At 39.3% G+C, this 24,218-nt stretch overlaps 1 protein-coding gene across 1 annotated transcript; it reads right to left on the reverse strand.

Moving 5' to 3' along the window:
* Positions 1-1,131: 1,131 nt before the first annotated feature.
* LOC147447984 (uncharacterized) lies at positions 1,132-12,721 on the reverse strand. Its single transcript, XM_086523720.1, has 2 exons — positions 12,650-12,721; positions 1,132-1,692 (listed from the first exon to the last, which is right to left on the reverse strand). The coding sequence occupies exons 1-2, from the start codon at positions 12,719-12,721 to the stop codon at positions 1,132-1,134; spliced, it is 633 nt and encodes a 210-aa protein (XP_086379846.1).
* Positions 12,722-24,218: the final 11,497 nt, after the last annotated feature.

Here is a 24,218-nt window from a genome sequence, read left to right on the forward strand (position 1 = left end):
GTTTGAGTGAGGGATTGAGAGGAATGTGTGTGTGTGTGTGTGTGTGTGTGTAGAAGTGTGGAAAGAGGTGAGAGAAGACTATGGGCTACTTGTGAGAAAAGTGGGCAGACTGGGGTCCACTCAAAAAATCATAGCTCACCGGTGGTTGCTCCAAAAATCACCAAAATGTTTTAGGTGATTATTCAGCTCTTGGTCCACATTTTCTCTTTTGACCACTGCTTCAAATTCGGAGTGGAGATGGATATTAAAAATCCCACCAAAAGACTTGTTTTTTCTTCACAAAAAGTCTTCAGTGGCCCCCCTTTTGTTGAATTTGCATATGGCTCCAAAGGGAAGCCCCTCCTTGCATGAGAGCATGACATAATTGAATCCTAAGGGTTTGAAAATTTGCATGGTTGTGGATTATGCACAAATATAATACATGGATATGATGAAAAAAGACAATCTAGTATATATAAACAATTTATGGAATCTAGAATAGTGTGGGCTATAAATATATGAAAAATAAATATATGAAAATATAGGGAATCAAATGAGGAGGGCCCTCATTTGTTTTTTTTATGTATATTTATTTACAAGATGTAAGAAATAATACCTGTAAGAAATAGGAATTTAGTGAAAGGCAATGATTGATGGTGGAAAGTATTTTTGAGGTTTTTTCTTAGGAGTGGATTCACATCAAAAATAAGAGAAGCTTGTGTGAAGATATTTTTATAAGGAATAAAGAGCATGCAAAATGGTAAGAAAATTGTGGTAATGGTGAGTCAATGTACATAGCATACATAGGCAAATAACACACACCTAGGTAGAAATATTTAAATAAATATCAAAATAATTATGAAAATTCCTTATATTTAGGCCCTATATACAATGAAATATTTACACACAAATGGGTCATAATATATCTTATTTTTTTTATTTTTTTGGCTCAACTAGCCCAATGACTAGCTAAATGAGGGTTTTAAGAAAATATGGGAAAAGCCCCCTAACTCACACACGCCTATGTACAATGAAAAGGTAAAAATAGCCACAATGTTTAGGTGATTTTGGTAGGGTGGAGTAACTCACTATGGTAATTACGGAGAGTCGAAAAACGTCTATCATTAGCCCTCCCCCAGGATGATGGTATATTCATGTACCATCATAGAGCATCTTTTCCAAAGAGAGTGATTGAGAGTCCTTAACGACCTCTTCATTTTTTGGCCCCTTGGCATCTTGGCTCGAGTTACACTCATGCTTCATGGAACAATATTTACATGAGATAGCTGTCCTTTGACAGATCTTTGGTAGATCCTTTGGTAGAAGGCGACTCAAATAGGGCTTCAAGCGATACCCATTTACCTTCCTGGAGTGCTCTTTACCATTCAAGTCCATAAGTTGATAGTAACTTGAGTTGAAAGGCTTTTTTATTATGTATGGCCCCTGCCACCTAGTTTCAAACTTGGCATCAAAACGATTATCGAGTCGATTGTCATACCTTAGCACAAGATCTCCTTCATTGATGCCTGTGTCCTTCAGTTTCTTGTCAAGCTTCTCCTTCACCTGTGTAGCTTTCCTCTTGTAACACTCATAGGCTGCTTCTCTTTTCCACTCAAGCTCCACTAGTGTAAGAAGTCGATCCATCCATACCTCTTGATCATCTTGTGTACCTTTTCCATGAAGCCGTATTGTTGGGATGTTGAGCTCGATAGGCTGCAAAGCCTCTTGACCATAGACCAAGTGAAATGGTGTGAACTCCGTGGCTTCCCTATATGTGGTTCGATATGCCCACAAAGCACCATCCAAGAAGTCATCCCATAATTTTGTCTTGTTTTGCACCATATTTCTAATGATTCCTGCAATGACACCATTAGCCTTCTGTACCAAACCATTTGACTGTGGGTAGTATGGTGTGCTATGACGATGTAGAATATGAAGCTCTTCACAAACTTCTGTGAGTAAACCCTTCTTGAACCCCGGACCATTATCCGAAACAATCTCTAGAGGTGTGTCAAATCTACAACAAATATTAGTGTAGACAAACTTGCTCACTGTTTTCCCATTTACCCTTGCCACACTTTGAGCCTCTACCCACCTAGTCATGTAGTCCACAGCCACTAGAATGTAGAGTTTACCATTCTTTGTTCTAGGCAGAGGACCCATAGCATCAATGCCCCATTTTTCAAAGGGTCCATTTGCAAGTACTATTTGCCTCGGGCCATGCACCAACCTTATATTTCCATTTATCTGACAATTGTGATAGCTTTTACACCAATGTTAAACATCCACATGCAAGCTTGGCCAAACATACCCCGCAAGCAAAATCTTCTTCACAGTTAATTCTTGGGCAAAATGACCACCACATGCTTCTTCAAGCAAACCTTTTAGAATGGCTGGAATTTCCTCGATAGTTGGTACTCTTCTGCACACTTGATCCTTCCCTCTTTGATAGAGGGAACCTTCTAGGAAGAGATAGAAACTTGCCTTCTTCATGAGTCTCTTCTTCTGAGCTTTAGTGAAGTCTTGTGGAAACTCGCCCTCCAAGATGTAGCCAATAATGGCAGCCGATGACTCCAACCCCTGGTATCTTGGTTGCTTGACAAATGCTGCCACCATGATGACCTGCACTTCTTTCTCAACACATGTAACTGCTTGTTGTGCAAGTAAATCGGCATCTTCATTTTGTTTCCTAGGAATATGATATAGTTGCACTTCTTCAAACTGATTAAACAACCTACGGATGGCATGAACCTTTGTCTTGAGGCTTTCATTCTTGCATTCCCAAATGCCTAAAATCTGTTTAACAATGAGAAGTGCATCTCCCTTTACCATGAGATGTTGTATCCCTTGGCCAATGCACATCTTCAAACCATGAAGTTGTGTATCGTATTCTGCTTCATTGTTGCTAGTTGAACCTGGTAGATTGACCTTCTCTTTCATGACCACCTCTCCACTTGGGTTGAGCAATACTAGCCCTCCCCCTGATTTTCCTGTGACTCGTCTAAAAGCTCCATCAAAGAACAAGGTAAAAGCATTAGGAATACTTTTAGGTGGTGGCAATGGTAGGGTCTTTACTTCAGGCACCTTAATCTCCTTCTCATGTACCCTATAAGTAAGGATCCCTGCCAATTGTGCACGCACACTATCTTCTACCTTGAAAGAGTATTGGAACTCTTGAAATTCCATAATCCACTTTGAGATCCTAGTGCTAAGATTCATTTGAGATGACACCCAAGGAAACAAATTTTCTGCAGTGAGAATTACAAAAGGTTTTGGTAGCAGGTAGGATCTAAAATTTCTCACCGCAAACATGAGAGAAAGAATCATGAGTTCTACTTCTATGTAGCCTCTCTCCAAACTCATGACCCTACTAGCAAAGTAGATGGGTTGCATCCCGGTACTCTGGGGATCTTGTTGTAATAAAACTGCACCAATTGTTTCTTTCCCAACACTAGAGCTAACAAAGAATGTGTACTCCCAACAAGGAGGCATGAGTGTTGGTAGCTCTGACAAAATGACTTTAATGTTACAAAAATATTCTTCAAGCTCATCAGAACAAACAAACTCGACTTGTTGTGTCAACTTTTGCAAAGGGTGAAGTAACTCCGAGGCTAAGTGAATGAAGCGTGACATATACTTCACCTTCTGAATGAAAGAGATGACCTCCTTAAGACTCTTCGGTGATGGGAGCTCAATAAGAGCCTTTGCCTTTGAAGGATCCACCTCAATGTCTTTATAGGAAACCTTGTGACCGAGCAAGATCACTTCATCCTCACCTATGTGGCACTTTTCCGGGTTGAGTTGACCTCCCATGTCATAAAGCTTCTTCAATCCTTCTTCTACCCTTTGTAGATGCAATGATTTTGAGCTATAAATGCAGAAATCATCAATGAACACCCTAATTGACTTTCCAAAGAATGCTTGAAACACCATGTTCATGAAACGTTGGAAATTTGCAGGAGCATTTGTTAGGCCAAATGGCATGACTCTAAAAGCATAACAATGATGAAGGTTGTTTTCAATTGGTCCTCCAATGCAATCCCTATTTGAAAGTAACCTGAGTAGCCATCACACACAGTGTACTTCTCATGACCAGCTACTTCATTTAGTATCTCATCCTGAAATGGGAGGGGAAAGTGATCTCTTTTTGTTGCCTCATTGAGCGGACGGTAATCCACACACACCCTCCACTTCTCGTTTTTCTTGGGAGTGACAACAACGGGAGAGACCCACTCTGAATTCTCTACTGGATAAATGAAACCTGCTACTAGAAACTTTCTTACCTCCTTGAGTAGAGCCTGCTCCTTGATGACTCCTAGCCTTCGTAGCTTTTGAGCTTTAGGTTTGGCCTCTGGCTTTAGCTCAATCTTGTGTTGAACATCATCTACTCCACGCACGTCGGTGTAGTCTTTAGCAAAAAGCTTAGGAAATTTCCTTAACACACCTTTGAACTCCTCTCTTTCATCCTTTGTAAGTGTTGTAGACACCATACCTTCTAACATTCCTTCATCTTCCACATTTTGGTTCTCTTGGGAACCTACCTCCTCCAAACCTTGACAAGAGGTCTCTTGGCTGGTTGGCTTAAACCTTACCCCCATGACTTCGATGGAAGACTCCTCTTCAGTAATGCTGCCGCTACTTTCTTCTTCTGAAGTGTTATCAGCCCAATCTTCTTCCGTCTCACTTTGAGATGATTCTTCATGGAGCTCCTCTTGCCGTTGCTCCTTCATGTCAAAGACAACCTTCTTATGATTGTCGTTCCTGCAAATTAATTTTCCACTCTCCCAATCCTGCAAAGCTCGCATTTTCATTAGCCATGGTCTTCCTAGGATAAATGGATAACCACTTCCCTTGGTCGACATAACATAAAAATCCACCGCCTTCTTAATGACAAAGGCCTCTACAAAGACATTTTTACAAATTCCTACACACCTAGCCTTGCTATTGTTTGCCATCTTGACTTTGATTTCAGGTGTCTCATGGATGTGCATACCTAGTCTTTGCATGAGTCCCTCTGTCATGATGCAAATTTGTGCACCCCTATCCACTAGACCTTTCCTAACCAATCTCCCTTTTATGTAGCAATCTAGCACAGGTGTAATGTCCTCATTCATTTCAGCTTGTGCAATTTTTACAAGAGGCACACTCTCTTTGACCTTTCTCCTAGTGCTAATTGCCCTTGTTAAATCCCTCCGAACTTGTGGACATAATGCAAGAAATTGAGGCTATGAGATATCAGGACCCTTACCTCTCATGTCTTCCAACAAGTTGTACAGAGCCATACCATGTCCAAGACGAAAGTCTTGGAGGTTAAGACGACGGTGCTTCCTCTTGGTTTCCTTGGTCTCCTTTGCCTTCTTTTCTCGTCCATGGTCACTTTGTGATGTAACCTCTTCTTTCTCCTTACCTTTCCCTCGGCCACGCTTAATGCCATTTTCTTCCATGTCCACCTCATTGGAATTTGTCACCTCTACCACATGCACATTTGGATATGGCAAAGGTGGAACTCCTTCCACTCCTCGTGGAGATGGTCTTGCTCCATTTGGCCTTTGTAGAAGCCGTGGTTGTTGACTAGTTCCATAACCTACATTCATCACTGGGTAATTCAAGTTAGGTCTCCCTGGCTCCCCACGGGGCCAAGGACAATTATACATCCCATGTCCAGACTCTCCGCAATTCCAACATTGCAAGACTCTTCTAGGTCGTGATGGATCTCACTCTTCTGACTTCTTTGCTTGTCCCTTAGGACCTACAGCTTGTGCAAGGTGAATTGACAAGTTACTTAAGGATTCATTTAACTTTTCAATTACCTCTGTTGTTACCTCCAGAATCTCTTTGGATGTTGATGTTTGTAATTTTCCCTTAGGTCTAGGACCCTCTATTGGAACCTCTCCTCTTAGGCACTTGAGTTTCCTATACTTCTCAATAGCTCTAGTTTTAGCTGCGTCAAAGGTAGCAGGTGCACCCGCCTCAACTTTTATCTTGAGTGTGGGAAAGAGACCGGCTATGAACCTCTCCTTCTTTAGGAACTCTGCACCATCACCAGGGTTAGCGACATTTCTTACCCATACAGCCCAAAGACGTACAAACTCTTGTTTATACATGTAGTAGTCATCTAAGTCTTTTTGTTTGTGAGAAACAATGTCTTGCCATAGCTTTTGGGTGTTTTGAGGATCAAAGAAGTATCTCTTGAAATGGTTCACAACCTCACTACAATTCCCTTTAACTTCCTCAGGAAAAGAGTCAAACCAAGTGCTCGCATCTTTCCTAAGGACTACCTCAAACATTTCTACACGTTCTTGATCAGTTACTATCCTCTTGATACGACAAGACATCTTGAAATTCCCTAAAAATAATTATGCATCCTCTCCAGGCTCTACAAAGAAAAGAGGATACCCAAACATTTAGCGTTGGCTTTCCATTGAATTGATTTCAAAGTGACACACGTTTTTCTTTTTCTTTCTTAAAAAGATTTACACAATAATGTTTTCTAGCTTGCAATCTATTCTACAACAAAATAAAGATATTCACATCAAACGACTTATGATAATCAATAAGAGGCAGGATGACAGGGTTTGGTGATGCGAGAATTTCTCCTACTCTTTGGGCACCAAACATGAACACCATACGTTGTTGAAAATGGATTTTTCTACTAATTGAAATGTTTATTCTAATATGTGGAGTGAAATGGAAGGGGAAAACCTCTATTCCTGGGCCATTATCCATTGTCTATGCATGACCTAATGCTTAAAACAAAACAAAAATATAGACATCCAAACTAAGGTCGTATCTAACGAGAGGCAAAATAAAAGGATTTATTGAAGCGTTTATCTCGGCCAACCTAAGAGGGCCCAAAATTCTACGAATTACTCGTTGAAATTGCAACTTAGTACTAACAATTATGTGTACCTTTTTCCTTGCAATAGGAATGAAAGGATCATACAAATTTTCGTGATTCATGCAAACTACTTGACTATGCTAAAGGTTGATCCTACACAAAAATACACAAGCCCTCCTTCGTGGGGGCACCAAAATTGAGGCTGTCTTGGGCAGGCAACAAGAGAGGCAACCTCTCAACACCCCTCAAGGCTCCCATGCTACTCAATTGGGGCTGGGGCAACCACAAGCATAGAAACAACAACAACAAACCCACATCCAAACAAGTGAAAGGGCACCACCTAGTTATGGTATGCGAACTAGGACGTAAGAGAGATTTTGGCAAAACCAAGAAGATGCACCACACAACACACACAAGCAACCTCACACCAAGACACACATAGAACGGACCAGAGAGAGCTAGAGCAAAGGGAAGAGAGAGAGGAAAGGATCTTGCATAATATCTTATTTGTGACTTGCAAATGGAGATGGTTCGTTATGATGCGATCGTAGAACTTGTACAAAACTCACTCAATGCTTAGTGATTGCCAAAACACACACACACACACACTGTCTTAGGGTAAGGGAGACCTCTCACCACAATAACCTCTTACAATGGACACAAAATTGGCTAAGGGAGACCTCTCACCACAATATCCTAAAATCAAGATCAACCGATAAAAACTCAAAATACACAAGTCACCTTGAATTCACCAAACCGTATTGCACAAATGGAAGGACGAAGATTTGAACGTCGAATCACGCCTTTGATACACCAAACCTCAATTTATTGATGATGAAGGAGCATATACAATAGTGGTTTTGAGATTTGTGGAACTCACGCTCTCTCACTTGCAATGTGTAGCTTGAAAGCTTCTCTCACACCAAGAGTGAAGCTCACAAGTGGTTGCTACACCTAAGTCTCTCCTCACCCATAGAGTGTTGGGGTGCTATGTGAGATATTGGAGGTTGTTTTACAAGAAGGACGGGGGCTATTTATAGGTTGGAGACCCCTCATTAAGATTATTGGAAATCCTAATTTACAAGCTAACAAATCAGGATTATGATTTTTTTGAATATCAAAACATTGCGGGCCTTCTTTGTCTGCTTGAGTCATGGGTGTGGGCTCAAAAGAGAGCATTATTGATGGTAGATAAGGTGAAAGTAAGTAAGGAGAGAGAGAGAGAGAGAGAGAGAGAGAGAGAGAGAGAGTTACTATACACATGTCTTGAGGTGAGGTGTATTTTATGGTTAGGTCAATGGCTATTTTGTGTTAGTATGTTAGTGGTTAGTGTTAGTAATCACTAGAAAGTTATATTTACAATGGGTAGAATGGGGTGGATGGTTGAAGTAAGATGGTTGAATGAAGTGAGGAAATCCTTGTGATGGTGAAGCTTGAAGAAGGACTTACTTGTGTAGGTTCTCAAAATGACTATCGATCTTCTTCTTTGTCTTCTCTTCTTTACGCCACCGCCGCCAAGGTTGATTATCGCGATGAAAATGATAATTTGTTGATGAGATCTCTTGATTTGCAGAGTTTAAGCATGGTTTACATGCTGAATTTCATGTATATAGAGAAGGGGTAAGATGGAATTGTACTTTGGAGATAATAGAGAGAGGCATAGAGATGGTGTATGTACATGTGGAGCTCATATGAAAGCTATGGGAGTAAGAGGAGAGGTTAATGGTGAAGAAGGTAATGGATACCATTGAAGGTGCAGGTTTGAGTGAGGGATTGAGAGGAATGTGTGTGTGTGTGTGTGTGTGTGTGTGTAGAAGTGTGGAAAGAGGTGAGAGAAGACTATGGGCTACTTGTGAGAAAAGTGGGCAAACTGGGGTCCACTCCAAAAATCATAGCTCACCGGTGGTTGCTCCAAAAATCACCAAAATGTTTTAGGTGATTATTCAGCTCTTGGTCCACATTTTCTCTTTTGACCATTGCTTCAAATTTGGAGTGGAGATGGATATTAAAAATCCCACCAAAAGACTTGTTTTTTCTTCACAAAAAGTCTTCAGTGGCCCCCCTTTTGTTGAATTTGCATATGGCTCCAAAGGGAAGCCCCTCCTTGCATGAGAGCATGATATAATTGAATCCTAAGGGTTTGAAAATGAGCATGGTTGTGGATTATGCACAAATATAATACATGGATATGATGAAAAAAGACAAGCTAGTATATATAAACAATTTATGGAATCTAGAATAGTGTGGGCTATAAATATATAAAAAATAAATATATGAAAATATAGGGAATCAAATGAGGAGGGCCCTCATTTGTTTTTTTTATGTATATTTATTTACAAGAGGTAAGAAATAATACCTGTAAGAAATAGGAATTTAGTGAAAGGCAATGATTGATGGTGGAAAGTATTTTTGAGGTTTTTTCTTAGGAGTGGATTCACATCAAAAATAAGAGAAGCTTGTGTGAAGATATTTTTATAAGGAATAAAGAGCATGCAAAATGGTAAAAAAATTGTGGTAATGGTGAGTCAATGTACATAGCATACATAGGCAAATAACACACACCTAGGTAGAAATATTTAAATAAATATCAAAATAATTATGAAAATTCCTTATATTTAGGCCCTATATACAATGAAATATTTACACACAAACGGGCCATAATATATCTTATTTTTTTTATTTTTTTGGCTCAACTAGCCCAATGACTAGCTAACTGAGGGTTTTAAGAAGATATGGGAAAAGCCCCCTAACTCACACACGCCTATGTACAATGAAAAGTTTAAAATAGCCACAGTGTTTAGGTGATTTTGGTAGGGTGGAGTAACTCACTATGGCAATTATGGAGAGCCGAAAAACGTCTATCAGCATCTACATCAACACCACAATACCCATTTCCAAAAGGTTTTACAATTGTTGCACTGGTAGAAGATCTAGTCTAGATGAGGTGTACCTAATAGTAGCACTAGACATCGGTGATGTGCTGCTCACAGAAGAACCACAAGAAATGGCTACATTGCTATTACCATCTCCTCTTTTAGCAGAAAAAAATCATGTTCAACTAGATGTTGTTTCTAGCCATATTTTCTCTTGAAAATGACTCATGTAACACCAATGTGCATAAGCCATTAAACTTGACAGATTGAGACTTTCCTTGGGTCATCAGTCTCCAAGTACTAGAAAACGTCCGGTAAGAGTTTGGAAATGTATCAAGAATAGTCTACACAAGTGAATTGTCAAAACTAACTTCACCTGCAAAAATGATTTGCTCATTGATATCCTTGATCTACTATCAAGAAAAGTGTCCATGTCATCTTCCTCTTGCATAACCTTTCACTCCAACTCTTTATGCATTAATGTAATTTTAGCCTCATTTTCAACTTGCATAAAGACTAGGCTCTACAGTATCCCAAGCCTATTTTGCTGATTGTGATGAGCAAATGTGAGGAGTAATGGTGCATTTGAAAAATTATGTAATCAATAAATGAGCTTGCACATCTCTCACATCCCAAATGAATGAGATTTCTCAGATGTAGGCACAAAACAACTTTAGGTAGAGGATGTGCTGGAACCTACAATATTCTCAACAAAGCTTGTATCCATAAAAGGAGGACATACATCAATTCCATGCACAACATTCCATGCACCCTTTGATAGAAGAAAATGCGTCATTATGTAAGCCCACATTGGGTAGTTATCCCATCCAATTTGTCCTCAATATCAACAAACATGCACCATCATGTAAGCCCACATTGGGTAGTTATCCCATCCAATTTTTCCTAAGTAGCAAACAACTTGAAAACATATGTGTTGTTGTCATCCATGACAAAGGACTTCACTTGAAATGAAAACTCCTTCAAAAGAAAAATAAAAATAGAACTAACATATGCTACGTAGCACAACCCTAAGAGGACTACAAGGAACTTGTTTTATTGAAAATTACACTAACAATTGCACAAAAGGATGATATTACATGTGCGGTACTTACTGTAGTAGAAATGAAGGCCAAATGATCTTGAATCAAAACCAAAGCTCAGAAAATCTCACCCAATTCATTGCAAAAATGAGCAAGGGAGTTCTGGCAATGCTGGAAATTATGTCTTAAAGGATGCAACATGCTCTGATACCAATTTTAGGAATAAGGACTCTAGGGATGTACATACAGCTTAAGAAGATAAAGAAGCTCAAGGCACACAACAAAGAGTATGTTGCTTAGTACAAAAATAGAAAAATAAGTTAGCCCTAGAGTGATGGCATATATACCATGCACAAGGGAAAAGCCCTCCTAGTAAGGAAAAAAGTGTCACAGACATCATAAGTGTGTGTTCACATACACCACCACCACATATATAGTAACAAATTAGTGGCCCTAATCTCCTCCAAATTAGGTGATTGAGGGATAAAATGAAATCTATAAATAGAGAGCTATGTGCACACATTTTAATGCAATAAGATGGAGTTTTTGATTTTGTAAATAATCAAGTCAAGAATGCACAAAAAATTATGGGATTTAGTCAGAATGCTACCTCTTGGTGCTTGGGCCAAGACTTGCACAAATTAGTGCAGTTGAAAGTTTGTGGAAGCCTCTATGCACTCATGTATATTTGACTGTTCAATTCATGCTCCCCAGCAAGGTATATTGGCTTGGACAATATGAGAAAAGAAACAAAACAAAAGCAAACATAATCAAGCAAGTCTAATGAAGAAGAAAAAAGTCACACACAACCTAATGCTCAATCCAATCACCGCTACTCATAGGCAAAGGGAGTGGCCGTGTAGACATGCTCAAAAACCAATACAGGGATGATTAAAACTAAGTAGTAATTAACCTAAAGAGTTATGATTCAACTCAGTGCTTAGAGAGAGAGAGAGAGAGCACAAAGTCTAGCATAGGGATCTAGAGTGCTAATTATGTGTTAGCTTCATACCACATGTAATGTCTATGGTTGGTAGACCAATGAGGTAATCATCATAGTGAGAGCTTCGTGACAATTAGGAGTAAGCAGGTTAGAGAGAATTTAATCCATAAAATGAAATGAAACCTGTTTGATTGATTTAGAATGAGAGAGGGAATTATAAGCTAAACATAGTGGCCTTATACTCTCTCTCTCTCTCTCTCTCTCTCTCTCTCTCTCTCTCTCTCTCTCTCTCCATCTTTTAGAAGCAAAGCTTGCAATAGTGCATATATTGGGCCAATTCATGATGGACTACATTTAGATTTCAAAGATTTTCATTACACGTGAATGGCTTTCAATGGCTACATACAGCAGCTCCTAAGTCAAAGGTTGAAAAGTATTGCAAGCTAGAGATGATAGGGTCGTGGCTGTAAAATTGGTTTAAGAATATGGTTTGGTTTTGTATATTATTTCTTTGTTTTGTTGTCAAAGAAAATATCAGCACTGAAGGCGGATAGAATCCCACTCATAGGTTTTAAACAAGACTAAATATGTAGCCTACATACCACTAGCTACTGGAGGGACACCAACTACTCAAATGGATGCTCAGCATGACCATAAATGAGCCCTAGAGCTCAATGGTGGAGTAGCTATACCTAGCAAAGTCTCTAAACATATGCCTAAGCCTAAGAAGTAGCCTGTTTTTAATCGTAGTGAGATATATCGTGTAGGTTTGAGGGTGAGGAGGCCTATGCTATACAAGATTAATTGTGGAAGGGGTCCTGGCTGGAAAATCGTCTTCTAATTCCCTTCATTGCAGGATTCCCAAGCTTTTTTGAAATGAGGCCGGAAAAGGCTATCACTTCTCTTTGGAGATAAAGAAACACTATTGTGTCTAAAGAGAAAGGAACCAAGCTAGCATCCCCCGGAGGGCCCATACCTCCTTAGCAGTGCAGATATCTTCCAAGACAAAATTGGGACCATCATGCTCCTTTTCATCTTGCACATGCATGAGGTGTTTGGTTTGGGAAGGAGGTGATGGTTTTTTGGGGTGAGCTTTGAGAGGAGGTAGTTGATTGGTACAAAATTCAACTGATTTATGGTTACTTGGTGCACATCTTGGTAGATGACTATTTGGTTTAGGTTTTGACAATGTTCTCGTTGTTGTCTACCAAGCTTTTGGTTCTTTTCTATGTTCTCATCTAGCTTTTGGGTTGGGCCTCTCGACTCTCAAAGTTTCGGTGGACAAATCGGAGCATTGTGCACCCCCCCCCCCCAAAGAAACTTGGTGGCTTCCCCGTTCTCGTATGCTTCAACTCTTGTCTCTTAATTACTTCCAATAGGTTGGCTCCCTTGTTAGTCATATGTTGGATCAATGGTTTGTTTGTTGGATGTCAATATAGTGGCCCCCTTGCTGTTGGTTGATGGTTATGGTATGTTGATGACCTGGCTCACACAGAGCAATGATCCTCTTGTAGTTCTTTTTGGGATTTTATATAATTTCCACTGACTGTTTGTGAGTATTTTTCTAAAAAAATGTCATAAATTGGAAGTCTACAAGTGCAAATTGATTTATATAGCTAGCTAGTAAACTCACTAAGACAAGCGTCCATCTATTCTATGGTTGATGGATGACAAAGCCTTGTAGTGTATTCCATCCAGGACTATTTGTGTGCACAACATAAGTATACCATCTTCAAAGCAATGTGTACAACAACACTTATATTAACACTGACAGCAAAGGAAATACTAAATTTTTTATATGTTGGAGACATGATGTTAACTGAGTCGATGCCAGTTAACAAAAGTTGCTAAAGACCGAGTCTTACGAATGCACATCGAAGATCAACATGAAGAAGTTATAAAGATTAGAGTCACACATTTTTCACATTTTTTCAAAATGGTCATGTATTGTAAATTCCCTATTTATTTCCAGCCATTGTAATATTTTAATGTGTTACGGGCTCAATGAGAGTTCCAAGATGTAAAGAAAAGGTCAGTAGTGTGCCTAGGTTGTAGATTCAATAAGTGGTGAAGCCCTAAAGGCCTTGGGTTCTCAGACATTGCATATTTTACCATAGGTATATAAGGCAGTGTGTAAACGAAATTAGGGCTCTCAAGCTCATTTGTTGAGATCACTCTTTGGTGAGAGCTCTTAAGGTGTGTGGATGTGGAGTCCTTGAGCTTCTCCTTGCTCATGTGACTTGATTAACACTATTCAATTCTTAATTCTCTTTCACTATACCTCGCTCATACTTCTTGTGATTGCTAATGATGCTTTGATTATCTAGATCGTAACTAATTAGTGGTTAATCCCTCTCTAATCTTGTGTGATTGTCCTCTTTTGCTTGTGTGTGCATGTAGGTTTGAGTGTGGTCCTTGATAGATCTATGTGTGTGTGCTTGTGATTAGTGTGTTGCATGATAGGATTAGTGTTGTGTGCATCTTGCAATCCTTAGTGTGTGTGATTGGGTTGATTCGATGTGAGGGAAAGTGGATGTGGAGATTGCCAATCATTGTGGGTTAGCTCCTCCATAGGCTGCAAAGCTTACCTCATTGAGTCACCATTCGTGTTGCCATGATTAGTTCACGAATCGTGTGTGTTTTCGTGGCCTAGCCGGGTAGCTCATCTCTCTGTATTGATCATTTTGTTCGTCATTGCAGCTATGCTACGATGGTACTCTCAAAATTAGGCACTATTTTCGTGGACGATGGCCTACACTAGTGTAATTATGGTATAATCGGATGTGTTTACTCACTAATTTCTTTACTAATTTCACTTGTATGTTTATGGTTTTATGGATTTTGTATGTGCGTGCATGAAGCAATGTGTTTGTTTTTCCCTGATTTGTCACCATATCTTGCTTGTGTGTCTACACACTCTAATTTCACACTAAATGTTGGGAGTCCCATCGTTGCAATAGCTCCAATGACCAACAAAACTATCAATCCGGAGGGATGAGCTACCCGGCTAGGGCATGGGAACACTCACACGGTTAGTGAGCTAATCGTGGCAACAAAAATGGTTAACTCTACAAGGTGAGCTTCTTGGCCTATGGAGGAGCTAAGCCGCAATGAAGGGAAATCTCCATATCCACTTCTCTTCACCTCTAATCAACCCAATCACACACACTACGATTGCAAGATGCACACAACACTAATCCTATCATGCAACACACTAATCGCAAGCACACACACATAGATCTATCGAGCACCACACTCCAATCAAACCTACATGCACACACAAGAAAAAGAGGGCAATCACACAAGATTAGAGAGGGATAAACCACTAATTAGTTAAGATATAGTTAATCTAAGCATCATAGGCAATCATAAGAAGTAAGAGAGAGGCATAGTGAGAGAGAATGAATCATTGATTAGTGTTAATCAAGTCTCATGAGCAAGGAGAAGCTCAAGGACTCCATAGCCACACACCTCAAGAGCTCTCACCAAAGAGTGCTCTCCACAAATGAGCTTTAGAACCCTAATTTCTTTTACACACTGCCTTATATACCTAGGTTAAAAATATGCAATGTCCGGGCGCCCAAGGCCTTTAGGGCTCCACCACTTAGTGAATCTGCAACCTAGGAACAACAATTGGCCTATTCTTTACAACTTGGAACTCCCATTGAGCCCATAACACATTAAAATATTACAATGACTTGAAATAAATCGGGAATTTACAGTACGTGAGCATTTTGGAAAAACGTGAAAAATGCATAACTCCAATCTTTACAGTATCTTCATGTTGATCTTCAATGTGCATCAGTACATCTTCGGTCTTTAGCAGCTTCTATTAACTGACATTGACTCAATTAACATTCCCCCCTTTCTATTTTAGTGCCCGTCCTCGGGCACTGTTGAAAAGTGTCTGTGGATGCAAGGGAAGGTTTTGATTGGTTGTTGATGGGCTGATTTCTTCAATTGTCATTGAATCTGTTGATGAGGTTCAATTTGTTGCAGCATCTTCATTGATCGGAATATGTCTGATGTGAGAGATGATGTTGCATTTGTTTGTTGTAATGACATAATGATGAGGCTGCTGTTTATTTAGGGAAAGTATGTACAAGGGAAGTAGAATGATGAGGTGCTAAATTAGGGTCTATACCTGGATGACCAAAGGGAAAAAAACCAGTGCAAAAAAAGTGTCTTTGGGATACGCGCATTATTGGAGTACTTATTAGCATGGAAATATTAATAAAGTACTGAAGGGATTACTCACGAATAAATATGTAATTAAAAAATATGATATTCGTGGAAGTGTACCGGGCCGTCGCCGATTTTCCAAGGTCAACACTAAGCGATGGGGAGCATTGGGAAATCACCAAGCCTGCTATTTGCTCGGTGCTGACTTCATCGTCACATGTAATGATTTTAACCCCAAGGTTAGTACCACGTGATAGGAAACGTTAGGCAGTCCCCAAGTGTCCTATTTGCCCCATATTGACTCAATTGTCGTATGTAATGACTTTAAGAGCAACGTCAACACCAAGAAATAGGGAGTGTTGGGCAGTCCCCAAGCTTCTATTCGCCCAGTAGTGACTCAATTGCTTTTTGTAATCACATCACCATGGTCTTCATAGTCGGTTAAATCAAGGTAAGCACCAAGCGATAGGGGGTGTTGGGCAATCCCCAAGCGTCCTATCGCCCAGTAGTGACTCAACTGAATTTTTCCTTTCTGTTGTTGGTTATCATGCCCCAAGGTCTTTGACGTCGCCTGTAATGGATTTAACACCTAGGTCAACACCAAGCGATAGGGAGCGTTGGGTAGTCACCAAGCCTCCTATTCGCCCAGTAGTGACTTCATTGAATTTTGTCTTACCATTGTCGGTTTTTGTGTCCCAAGGTCTTTACTGGCGCTTGTAACGGCTTTAACATGAAGGTCAACACCAAGCGATAGGGAGCGTTGGGCCATCCCCAAGCTTCCTATTCGCCCATAGTGACCCCACTGCATGGTTTTGTTGGTTAGCATGACATTGGTTGTTGCCTGTTGTAGTCCACTCAAGGTGCATAGGTGGAAGCAAAAAGAGTGTCTAATGCATATGTCCAATGATGGGACATCGTATTTATGCATACACACAAATGCACGGAGAACAATATGCTGTGCAAGAAAGATTTTGAGGGGTTTTTCAGAAAGATGTTGTAGCTATAAAAGCATATGACATGACTTTGCAAGCTGGCACCCCTTTAAGAATGGTTTTTGTCGATGAGGATATGTGCTCTCATCTTATTGTGCACTCTGCGTGAGTGTTGGACTTTACAACACTCCTCCAATTGTAAGTTAATAGACTTCGACTCTTATGCTTATCTCATCCAACATGAATGACATGACATAGATATGCTCAATTCTTCGAGCTTGAGTGTAAGCGTAATAACTACGACTCTTAGCACAGAGTTTAATATGACTTGAAGCTTTGGGACTAATGCTTTGCTCATTTCATGGCTCAACAGCCCGACTCTGACTATGCCAAAGAGTGTTTTTTGCACCCTGGCAACTTGACTTTTTACGTTCTTGAGCTTACTACAAACATTTCTTCAGGTAAAAGTAAGCTTGAATCCTCAAAAAGAGGATTAGTGGAGGACCAAGTTGGCATTGAAGGTTTCTTTTGCCATACCTGTTTTATCATCTTTGAATCTGCATTTGCGTTGGTTGAGTTGTCCTTCTTTGACTATGAAGACTCCATTGTATATTTGATTCTCCAATTGGGCCTATTTATAGGAGTCTTTGATGTTGTTGTAGGCCTTTGTTCACTATCGGCATCTGGATTTTGACTAGGAGCATTGTAAGACTTAGGAATACAAATCTCTTGATGACCTTTGTATCTCCATTGTTGACTTTGCTTTATTCTAGGTCTTGTTGATTTCTTGAGATCTTCATGCAGGTCTGATGTAGTTGCATTTGGCTTGTGGTTGAGTGGTAGCCAAATATTTGTACAACTTGTGTAAAATCCTTGTCCAATAGGAAAATTCTTTGAGATCCGTCTTTTTTCTGTATCCTCTTGAGAGTTGTGGTTGGCTTTACCATCTTTCAATGTTGCTTTTTTGTATACCTGCTGCTTAGGTATCCTAGGACATTGTCGAGGTTGATACCTTGTGGGCCTTCTTTCATGGGAGGGACTTGAAGTTACTTCATATGCCCTAACCTTCGGTTTTGGTACCCACATTTGTCCGTTACCTCCATAGTACTCCTGCTCCTTTAAGCTTCATTGTGATGCTATCCATCCGATGTGTTTGTCTTTCTATAATCATTTCTTGTCTTTAATCCAAACCGGATCATTGACTTTGAATAAACTCCTTGGAACCAACACTTACTTGAATTTCCTTTGCTTTCTTGAATATTTGGGTTGATATACCTTTGCTTTTTTGGGTGTCTCCTTGAAGATTTTAGTTGGTTCAGCAATTGACTTGAAGTTTTGAAAGCTTGACTCGCTTGAAGAAGCTGATCCATGAGGGTTCTTTGATGTAGAGGCATATGTTGTCACAACTTCTTTGCTAGTCGGTGGAAGGTCCACTTTAGCTTTACCTTTGTCTGCTGATTCAACTGGCACTATCTGATTGATCTTTGGGCTTCCTATTTCTTTGGTTGTCTACAACCCCGTTCTTATTAACTTCTGGCTTTCGTGGAATTCTCTGCTCAATAGCTATTGTGGTTGCTCTTTGTTCTCTTTGATCTGCACTTCTTATTGCCTGATTTGCTTTAAGTTTTTTTGAAGTTCTGCTCGATGGAGATTAATCATCTTCAATAAGATCTTCCATTTGAATTGTGCTTGAGGACTTTGTACTGTCTTCCACGAGTGACCATTGTTGGTCTTCATTCTTGGCTGTCTGTGATGACTCTATCATGTTTACATTCTGTATCTCTAACATCTTCTCGGCCATTGGCATTCCTAATATGATGTCGTCTGGAGTATCTTTTGCTGTAATCACATAGAATTGAGCTATGATAATCTGTGAACTTACTTGAATGGTGGTGGAGATGATTCCCCAGCATTCTGCTTGTTTGTTACCTAATATGCTCACAAATCCAGGAGCGTCTTCCAGCTGTGGTTGGCCACATCTTTTCCAAGTGGGAAAAGACATGAGGTTCTTGTCTAGCTGAAAATCTAGCTTTACTTCTCTTGATATCTTTTCTTTGTTTTCACCATCAATATTGCACTTGATCGTCTTAGGATTTGTGTCTGGATTGACTTCTTTTGCTATGGCAACATCCTTTCGTTGAGCTTTATCTACATTTTCTTTGCCTCGACCACCTGCTTCAATTTATGTTGACTACATTGGCTGTGATACTGCACTTTTTATTTTCAATTGATGAGCATTGTCCTCCTACATCTAAGTAACCTTTGATCTTAGAAGATCCATTGTACTTTCTAGCAGAATCTATCTCTTTGGAGGAGATTTTGGTAATGACCTTTGTGTAGCTTTCTGGAATTTAGCTCCCATTGACTTTGACTTTTCTATCACCTATTGTGGAAGCTTGAGGCTTTACATCGTCCTCAGATAGTCTGTGGCTGCAGTCGAGCGATCCGTAGGGGTTTGTACAAGGTCATGACCTTGTTGATATTCGTTACCATGTGCATCTTGATATGCATATGTGAGCTTGATCACATGTAACTGTTTGAACACTATTGGATTTGTCGGTTTTTTACTTTGACTTGTGGAGATCAGCTGAAACTTTTGTCCCTGATGATCTTCATAGAAGCATTTATCTGTAGACTCTGATGGAATCTGGGTCAATTGGAAAATTCCAACAACCATATGATCTTTCAATGGTTTCTGCTTTCAGGAGGTCTGTTGGCTAGAAGCTCTAGGGTTCTAACTGACATTGCGGTTCCTCATATAAGAGCTGAGCTTGATGGATTTACAGCTCCCGCCTTCCTAGGGTGATCACTATAGCCTGCTTCATTGTAAGAGTTCAAAACTATTTGGCTCTGATTTAGTCTCACCTTTTGGGACTGTGAAGGTACACTTTGGGTAGCACTGTTGACATTTGGCATCTGTAAACCTTCTACATAGTTTCCTATGTATCTTCGTGAAACATGACAAATTATTCCCCAGGTCAAGCTGTAGATAGCTTTATCTTTGCCCTAATATTTTCTATCCCATGGGTCTCCTATGATATGAGCTTCTGTGGTTTCAGGACCCAAGGCATCATAGATGCTAGACTCTCGTCTATATCTACGACTGTTTTGGTCAAAGTATATGTTCGTTTGGTCACAATGTCGAAGCTTGATTTCTGATGGAGGAGAGTTTGGCTCTAAAGAGATTTTTGGGTTCACTCGGGTAATATCCTTCAGCTCTAAAAAAGATGGGCTATAATAGATTCTTTCCTCTGAAATGAAGGATCCTTTTTGATCTATCATTGGACGCACTTCTATGAGCTGGTATGTGGGCCGTTCAAACAGGTTGATCCGTTTTGTATAGTTTCCCTTTTTAGTCTACATAGTGTGCATATGAATTATGTGTACCATACAATGCTAACATCATTCTGTTCGATGTGTCCGTTAGACTTGTGAATGATTGCACACTTGTGGTAGTGGATGCAAAAGCATTTGCAAACCTAACACTTTTTTCACCCTTTGGTGATATCTCGACACCTTTACTAAATTCATGCAAGAATTTATTGTTCAAGGAATCAATTTTAAGCTTTTCAGGCACCTGTGCATCCTTATGCTGATTTTGAATTTGCAGTGTTTTTATTGGTGCTTCTAATGGTAATGCAAAATCATCTGATTGCATTAAAAGCAACGAGTTAGATGCACTTACATCAAGATTCACATTTCCAATTTGCTTTGTGCCTTGCTTGGCAGTTGATGTGTCCTTGTTGTCTAGATTTCTTGGACAATATTCAAAAAAATGTCCACCTTTTCGTCCACAATATGAGCAATACGCCATGACTAGTGGTATTTCATTTGGTTCTGTCATGTCAAGCTCTAGCTGAGGAGCTTCTGTTTTTGTGCTTGTCAAGATGTTGACTTCTTCTTTCAAACTACTAAGCATCAAGCTATAGACTGCTTCATCTTGACCTTTGTACTGTTTTTGACTCGCATCTCCAATTAGATTTGCTTCTATTGGTTGATATGTTGGATCTTGTAAATGTGGCTCTTGACTATAGATCTAACCACTATAATCCATGTACAATGACCCTGATTGCATATGCACCAAATGGATGCTTTGTGATCTTGTGTGGATTTCTGGATAAACACTTGGGTTGACTTGTTGCACTTCTATCTGCACTTCATCTTTGAGCTTGCAATACCTAGCTCCACTGAAGTCTGGGAACATCTGGGAGTTTCCTAAATGTGGCTTTACTCTGATCAATAGGATCTTGGCTCCTGTGTTTCTTTTATTGCTCATAAGATACCTATGACCTTCTGTATCTGCATATAAGACTTTGTCTCCATTGTAGCCATACAGTTGTTCAAATCTGCTCTATTGCAGTTGTACCTGTGTTGCAACTGCTACTACTGGCTTGCTTTGCTGTACTTGAATTCTCGGCTTGATTTGAGTCCATGTTGGCTCAATCTACAAAAACTGTCAATTGGCAGATTTTAGTGTTGATTAGCAGAATTTCTGCGGCTCGTACTACCTTAATCTACAATTGCATGTGCGTTGTGCCCCTATTCGTCCGATTAGAAGCTCCATTTGCAATGCAATCGCTTGCACTTGCCAATTTCTAGCATGCATAATTTTTTAAATTTATTTGCCTAACGCTCCATTGCTTGGAGTTGGTCTTTTTGCTCGTTTTTTTCCGCCTGATCTCTGATTCGCTTTTGAACAGTTTGCCCGGTGTGATTTTCGGCTTGCGCTGTTGCTTGGTGTGCGATACACTACTTTCTTGCTTTGATTTTTGCTTTTTTGATGCTTTCTCGCTCGTTCTAGTTTTTTCTGTCTTTTTTTGGTACTTCTGACGAGTTTCTTTCTATTTTTCTATTTTTTTGTGAAATTTTGAATTTTCTAAATTTTTAAGTCTTTTTATGATTTTTTTGGAAAAATTTTGATCCTTTACAAAAAAAATTATTGTGAATTTTTGAAATTTATTTTGATTTATCTGTGTTATTTTTGAAATTTTTATGAGGTTTTTAATTTTTTGTGCATTTTTTATGTTTTTTCTGAATTTTGAGTAAGATGTTATAAATTTTTTATAATTTTCTAGTCAGTTTTTGAATTATCTCTGAAGTTTTTGAATTTTTTAAGATTTTCTTGAATTATTGGGATTGTTTTAAATCCGTGTTTGAATTTTTATTAAAAAATAGTTTTTTGATCAATTTTGTGATTTTTTTTGTCAAATTGTTTTATTTTATTTTTTAAAAATTTTGTAAGAAGTTTTTTTATTTTTTATGAGTTTTCTACTTTTTTGTGTATTTTTTTTTTGTAAATTTTAAACCAAAGTTTTTAATTGGATTTTTTTATTTTTAATTCTTTTTAAGGTTTTTTGATTTTTTGATTTGATTCGATTTTATTTTAAAGCCCTTTTATTGATTTCCTTTGACTTCTTTTGATTTTTTAATTTAATTTCTGGTTTATTTTTTATCTTTTTAGGTTTATGATTTTTTTATTGTTTTTGTATTGATTAAAAGAATTTACCTGCATGGGCAACTGGCGTTGATGGGTCGGGAGCCCTGACAGCCGGATCTTTGCAGGCGCGTTAAGTGCAGGCACGTTAACTACGGAAAGTGCAGGCGCGTTAAGTGCGGGATGTGTAGGCGGAGAGAGAGTTAAGAGACAGTTGGCCCTTGGCGGTGGCTTGGCACAGCAGGGAACGAAGAGAGAGAGAGAGAGTGTCAGCGCGGTCAGTGGGACTCAGGAGAAGGGGCCTAGCGCGGATGACGTGGCAGCGTGCACGTGCGTTGGCAAGGGTTCAACAAGGAGAGAGAGTCGAGGGGGTGCAGATGGGCAGGGGTTCGACAAGGTTAGTGGGAGGAGAGGGAGTTAGAGAGAGAGAGAGAGAGAGAGAGAGAGAGAGAGAGAGAGAGAGAGAGAGAGAGAGAGAGAGAAAAGCTAGAGAGAGAGTGAGTTAGAGAGAGATGGGGAGAGTGAGTTAGAGAGAGAGAGAGAGAGAGAGAGAAAGTAAGAGGAGGTTAGAGAGAAATGAGTGTGTGTGTGTGTGTGATGGATGGGTGGTGTTCACCCGGAGAGAAAAAGAAAAAGAAGAAAGTTTTAATGTCGCAGGAAATTATCCCTAGGAACCGTAAAGATCTATTCGACTCGGAGATTTTTTATGCGCCTCAAGGCACGGCGGGAGCCAAAAATAGGCCAAAATTTTTTTAAAAAATCTCCAAAAAATCCAAAAAAAATCCCAGAACAGTTTGGAAACCTTAGAAAATCATTGTAATTCACAATCGAGCATTTCCAACACACAAAAGCATACCAAAAATAACAGATTTTTTTGAAAACGTCAATTTTGACAGAATTGTCCACCCGATCCCCGAAAATAGCAAAACGCTCAAAACTCAACCACGGAGGATACAAATGTGAACAAAATGACGCCGTAAATACGCACACACAGAATAGCTCGTAAAGATCGCAAAATCAAAATTTTATGGAATTATCCAAAAATTATCCAAAACATTTCTACAAATTCTCGACACATTGAGGAATAGTGCAGCCAAATAGAATTGCCAAAATCGCATCAATTCAATTGCCAACAATTTTATTAGATAAATCAAGAATAGCCAATTAAACCGGCAAAATTACCAACAAAAAAAGGTGAAAAGTTGACGCAATGAGAGTGTGTAAATCCCTGTTTTGAGCACAAAAACACAGAAATTAATCATTACACACATCATTTATGCAATCAAAACATGGAATCAACGATGCCAATTAAACACTTTTTAGGGGCACACACACTAAAAAATTGGTAGTTTTTACCAATCTTTAGGTGCGTACACAAAAGGGTTAAATTTGTCGAATTTGCAATGTGACTTCACAAATCATTAGTTGGGCATGAGCACAACAAAAATCAAGCATCACAATTGAAAAATCATAACGCACACATTGATTTCTAAGTGCTCAAACTTGCTTTTAGTGCACACACTCTTGAAATTGACCATCCAAGCATGCAATTAATTCAATTAGACACCCAATTAGCAACCTACAATCACCAATTAACAATTGAAACTTATCAAATTCATACGTCACCAATTCTTAAAAATTTTGGCATTACGACGGCGTGAAAACGAAAAATCGCAAAATTTTCAATCCGCACATTGCATTACATTACATTGCATCAATATAGCATAGCATTACATTGCATCAACATGGTGGGATCTCTACGCAATTCTACACATCTCTAGATTCTAGGGAGGTTGAGAATACCACCTTGATTACCTTTACGTTGAAGATCAATTGAATGGTCGAATGCTCCAATCCTTCATAGCAAGTTAGTAAATTAGAAAAAATTAGTCAAATTAGCAAGGAGTTAGTGTGAAATTAGAGTGTGTAAACACACAATTGGCAAGATACGGTCACACATTAGGGAATTATGAACACAATGCTTCATGCACACACAT

This window comes from Adiantum capillus-veneris, chromosome 11 (genome assembly GCF_014529385.1).
Source record: "Adiantum capillus-veneris isolate H3 chromosome 11, ASM1452938v2, whole genome shotgun sequence".
Lineage (NCBI taxonomy): Eukaryota > Viridiplantae > Streptophyta > Polypodiopsida > Polypodiales > Pteridaceae > Adiantum > Adiantum capillus-veneris.

Excerpts from the sequence above, each read along its gene's own strand:
- LOC147447984 (XM_086523720.1), bottom strand. The coding sequence starts at position 12,721 with ATGCATGTGCAAGATGAAAAGGAGCATGATGGTCCCAATTTTGTCTTG. Across the intron at positions 1,693-12,649 it reads ATATCTGCACTGCTAAGGAG|CCTATCGAGCTCAACATCCC; the intron begins GTATGGGCCCTC and ends GAGGCTTTGCAG.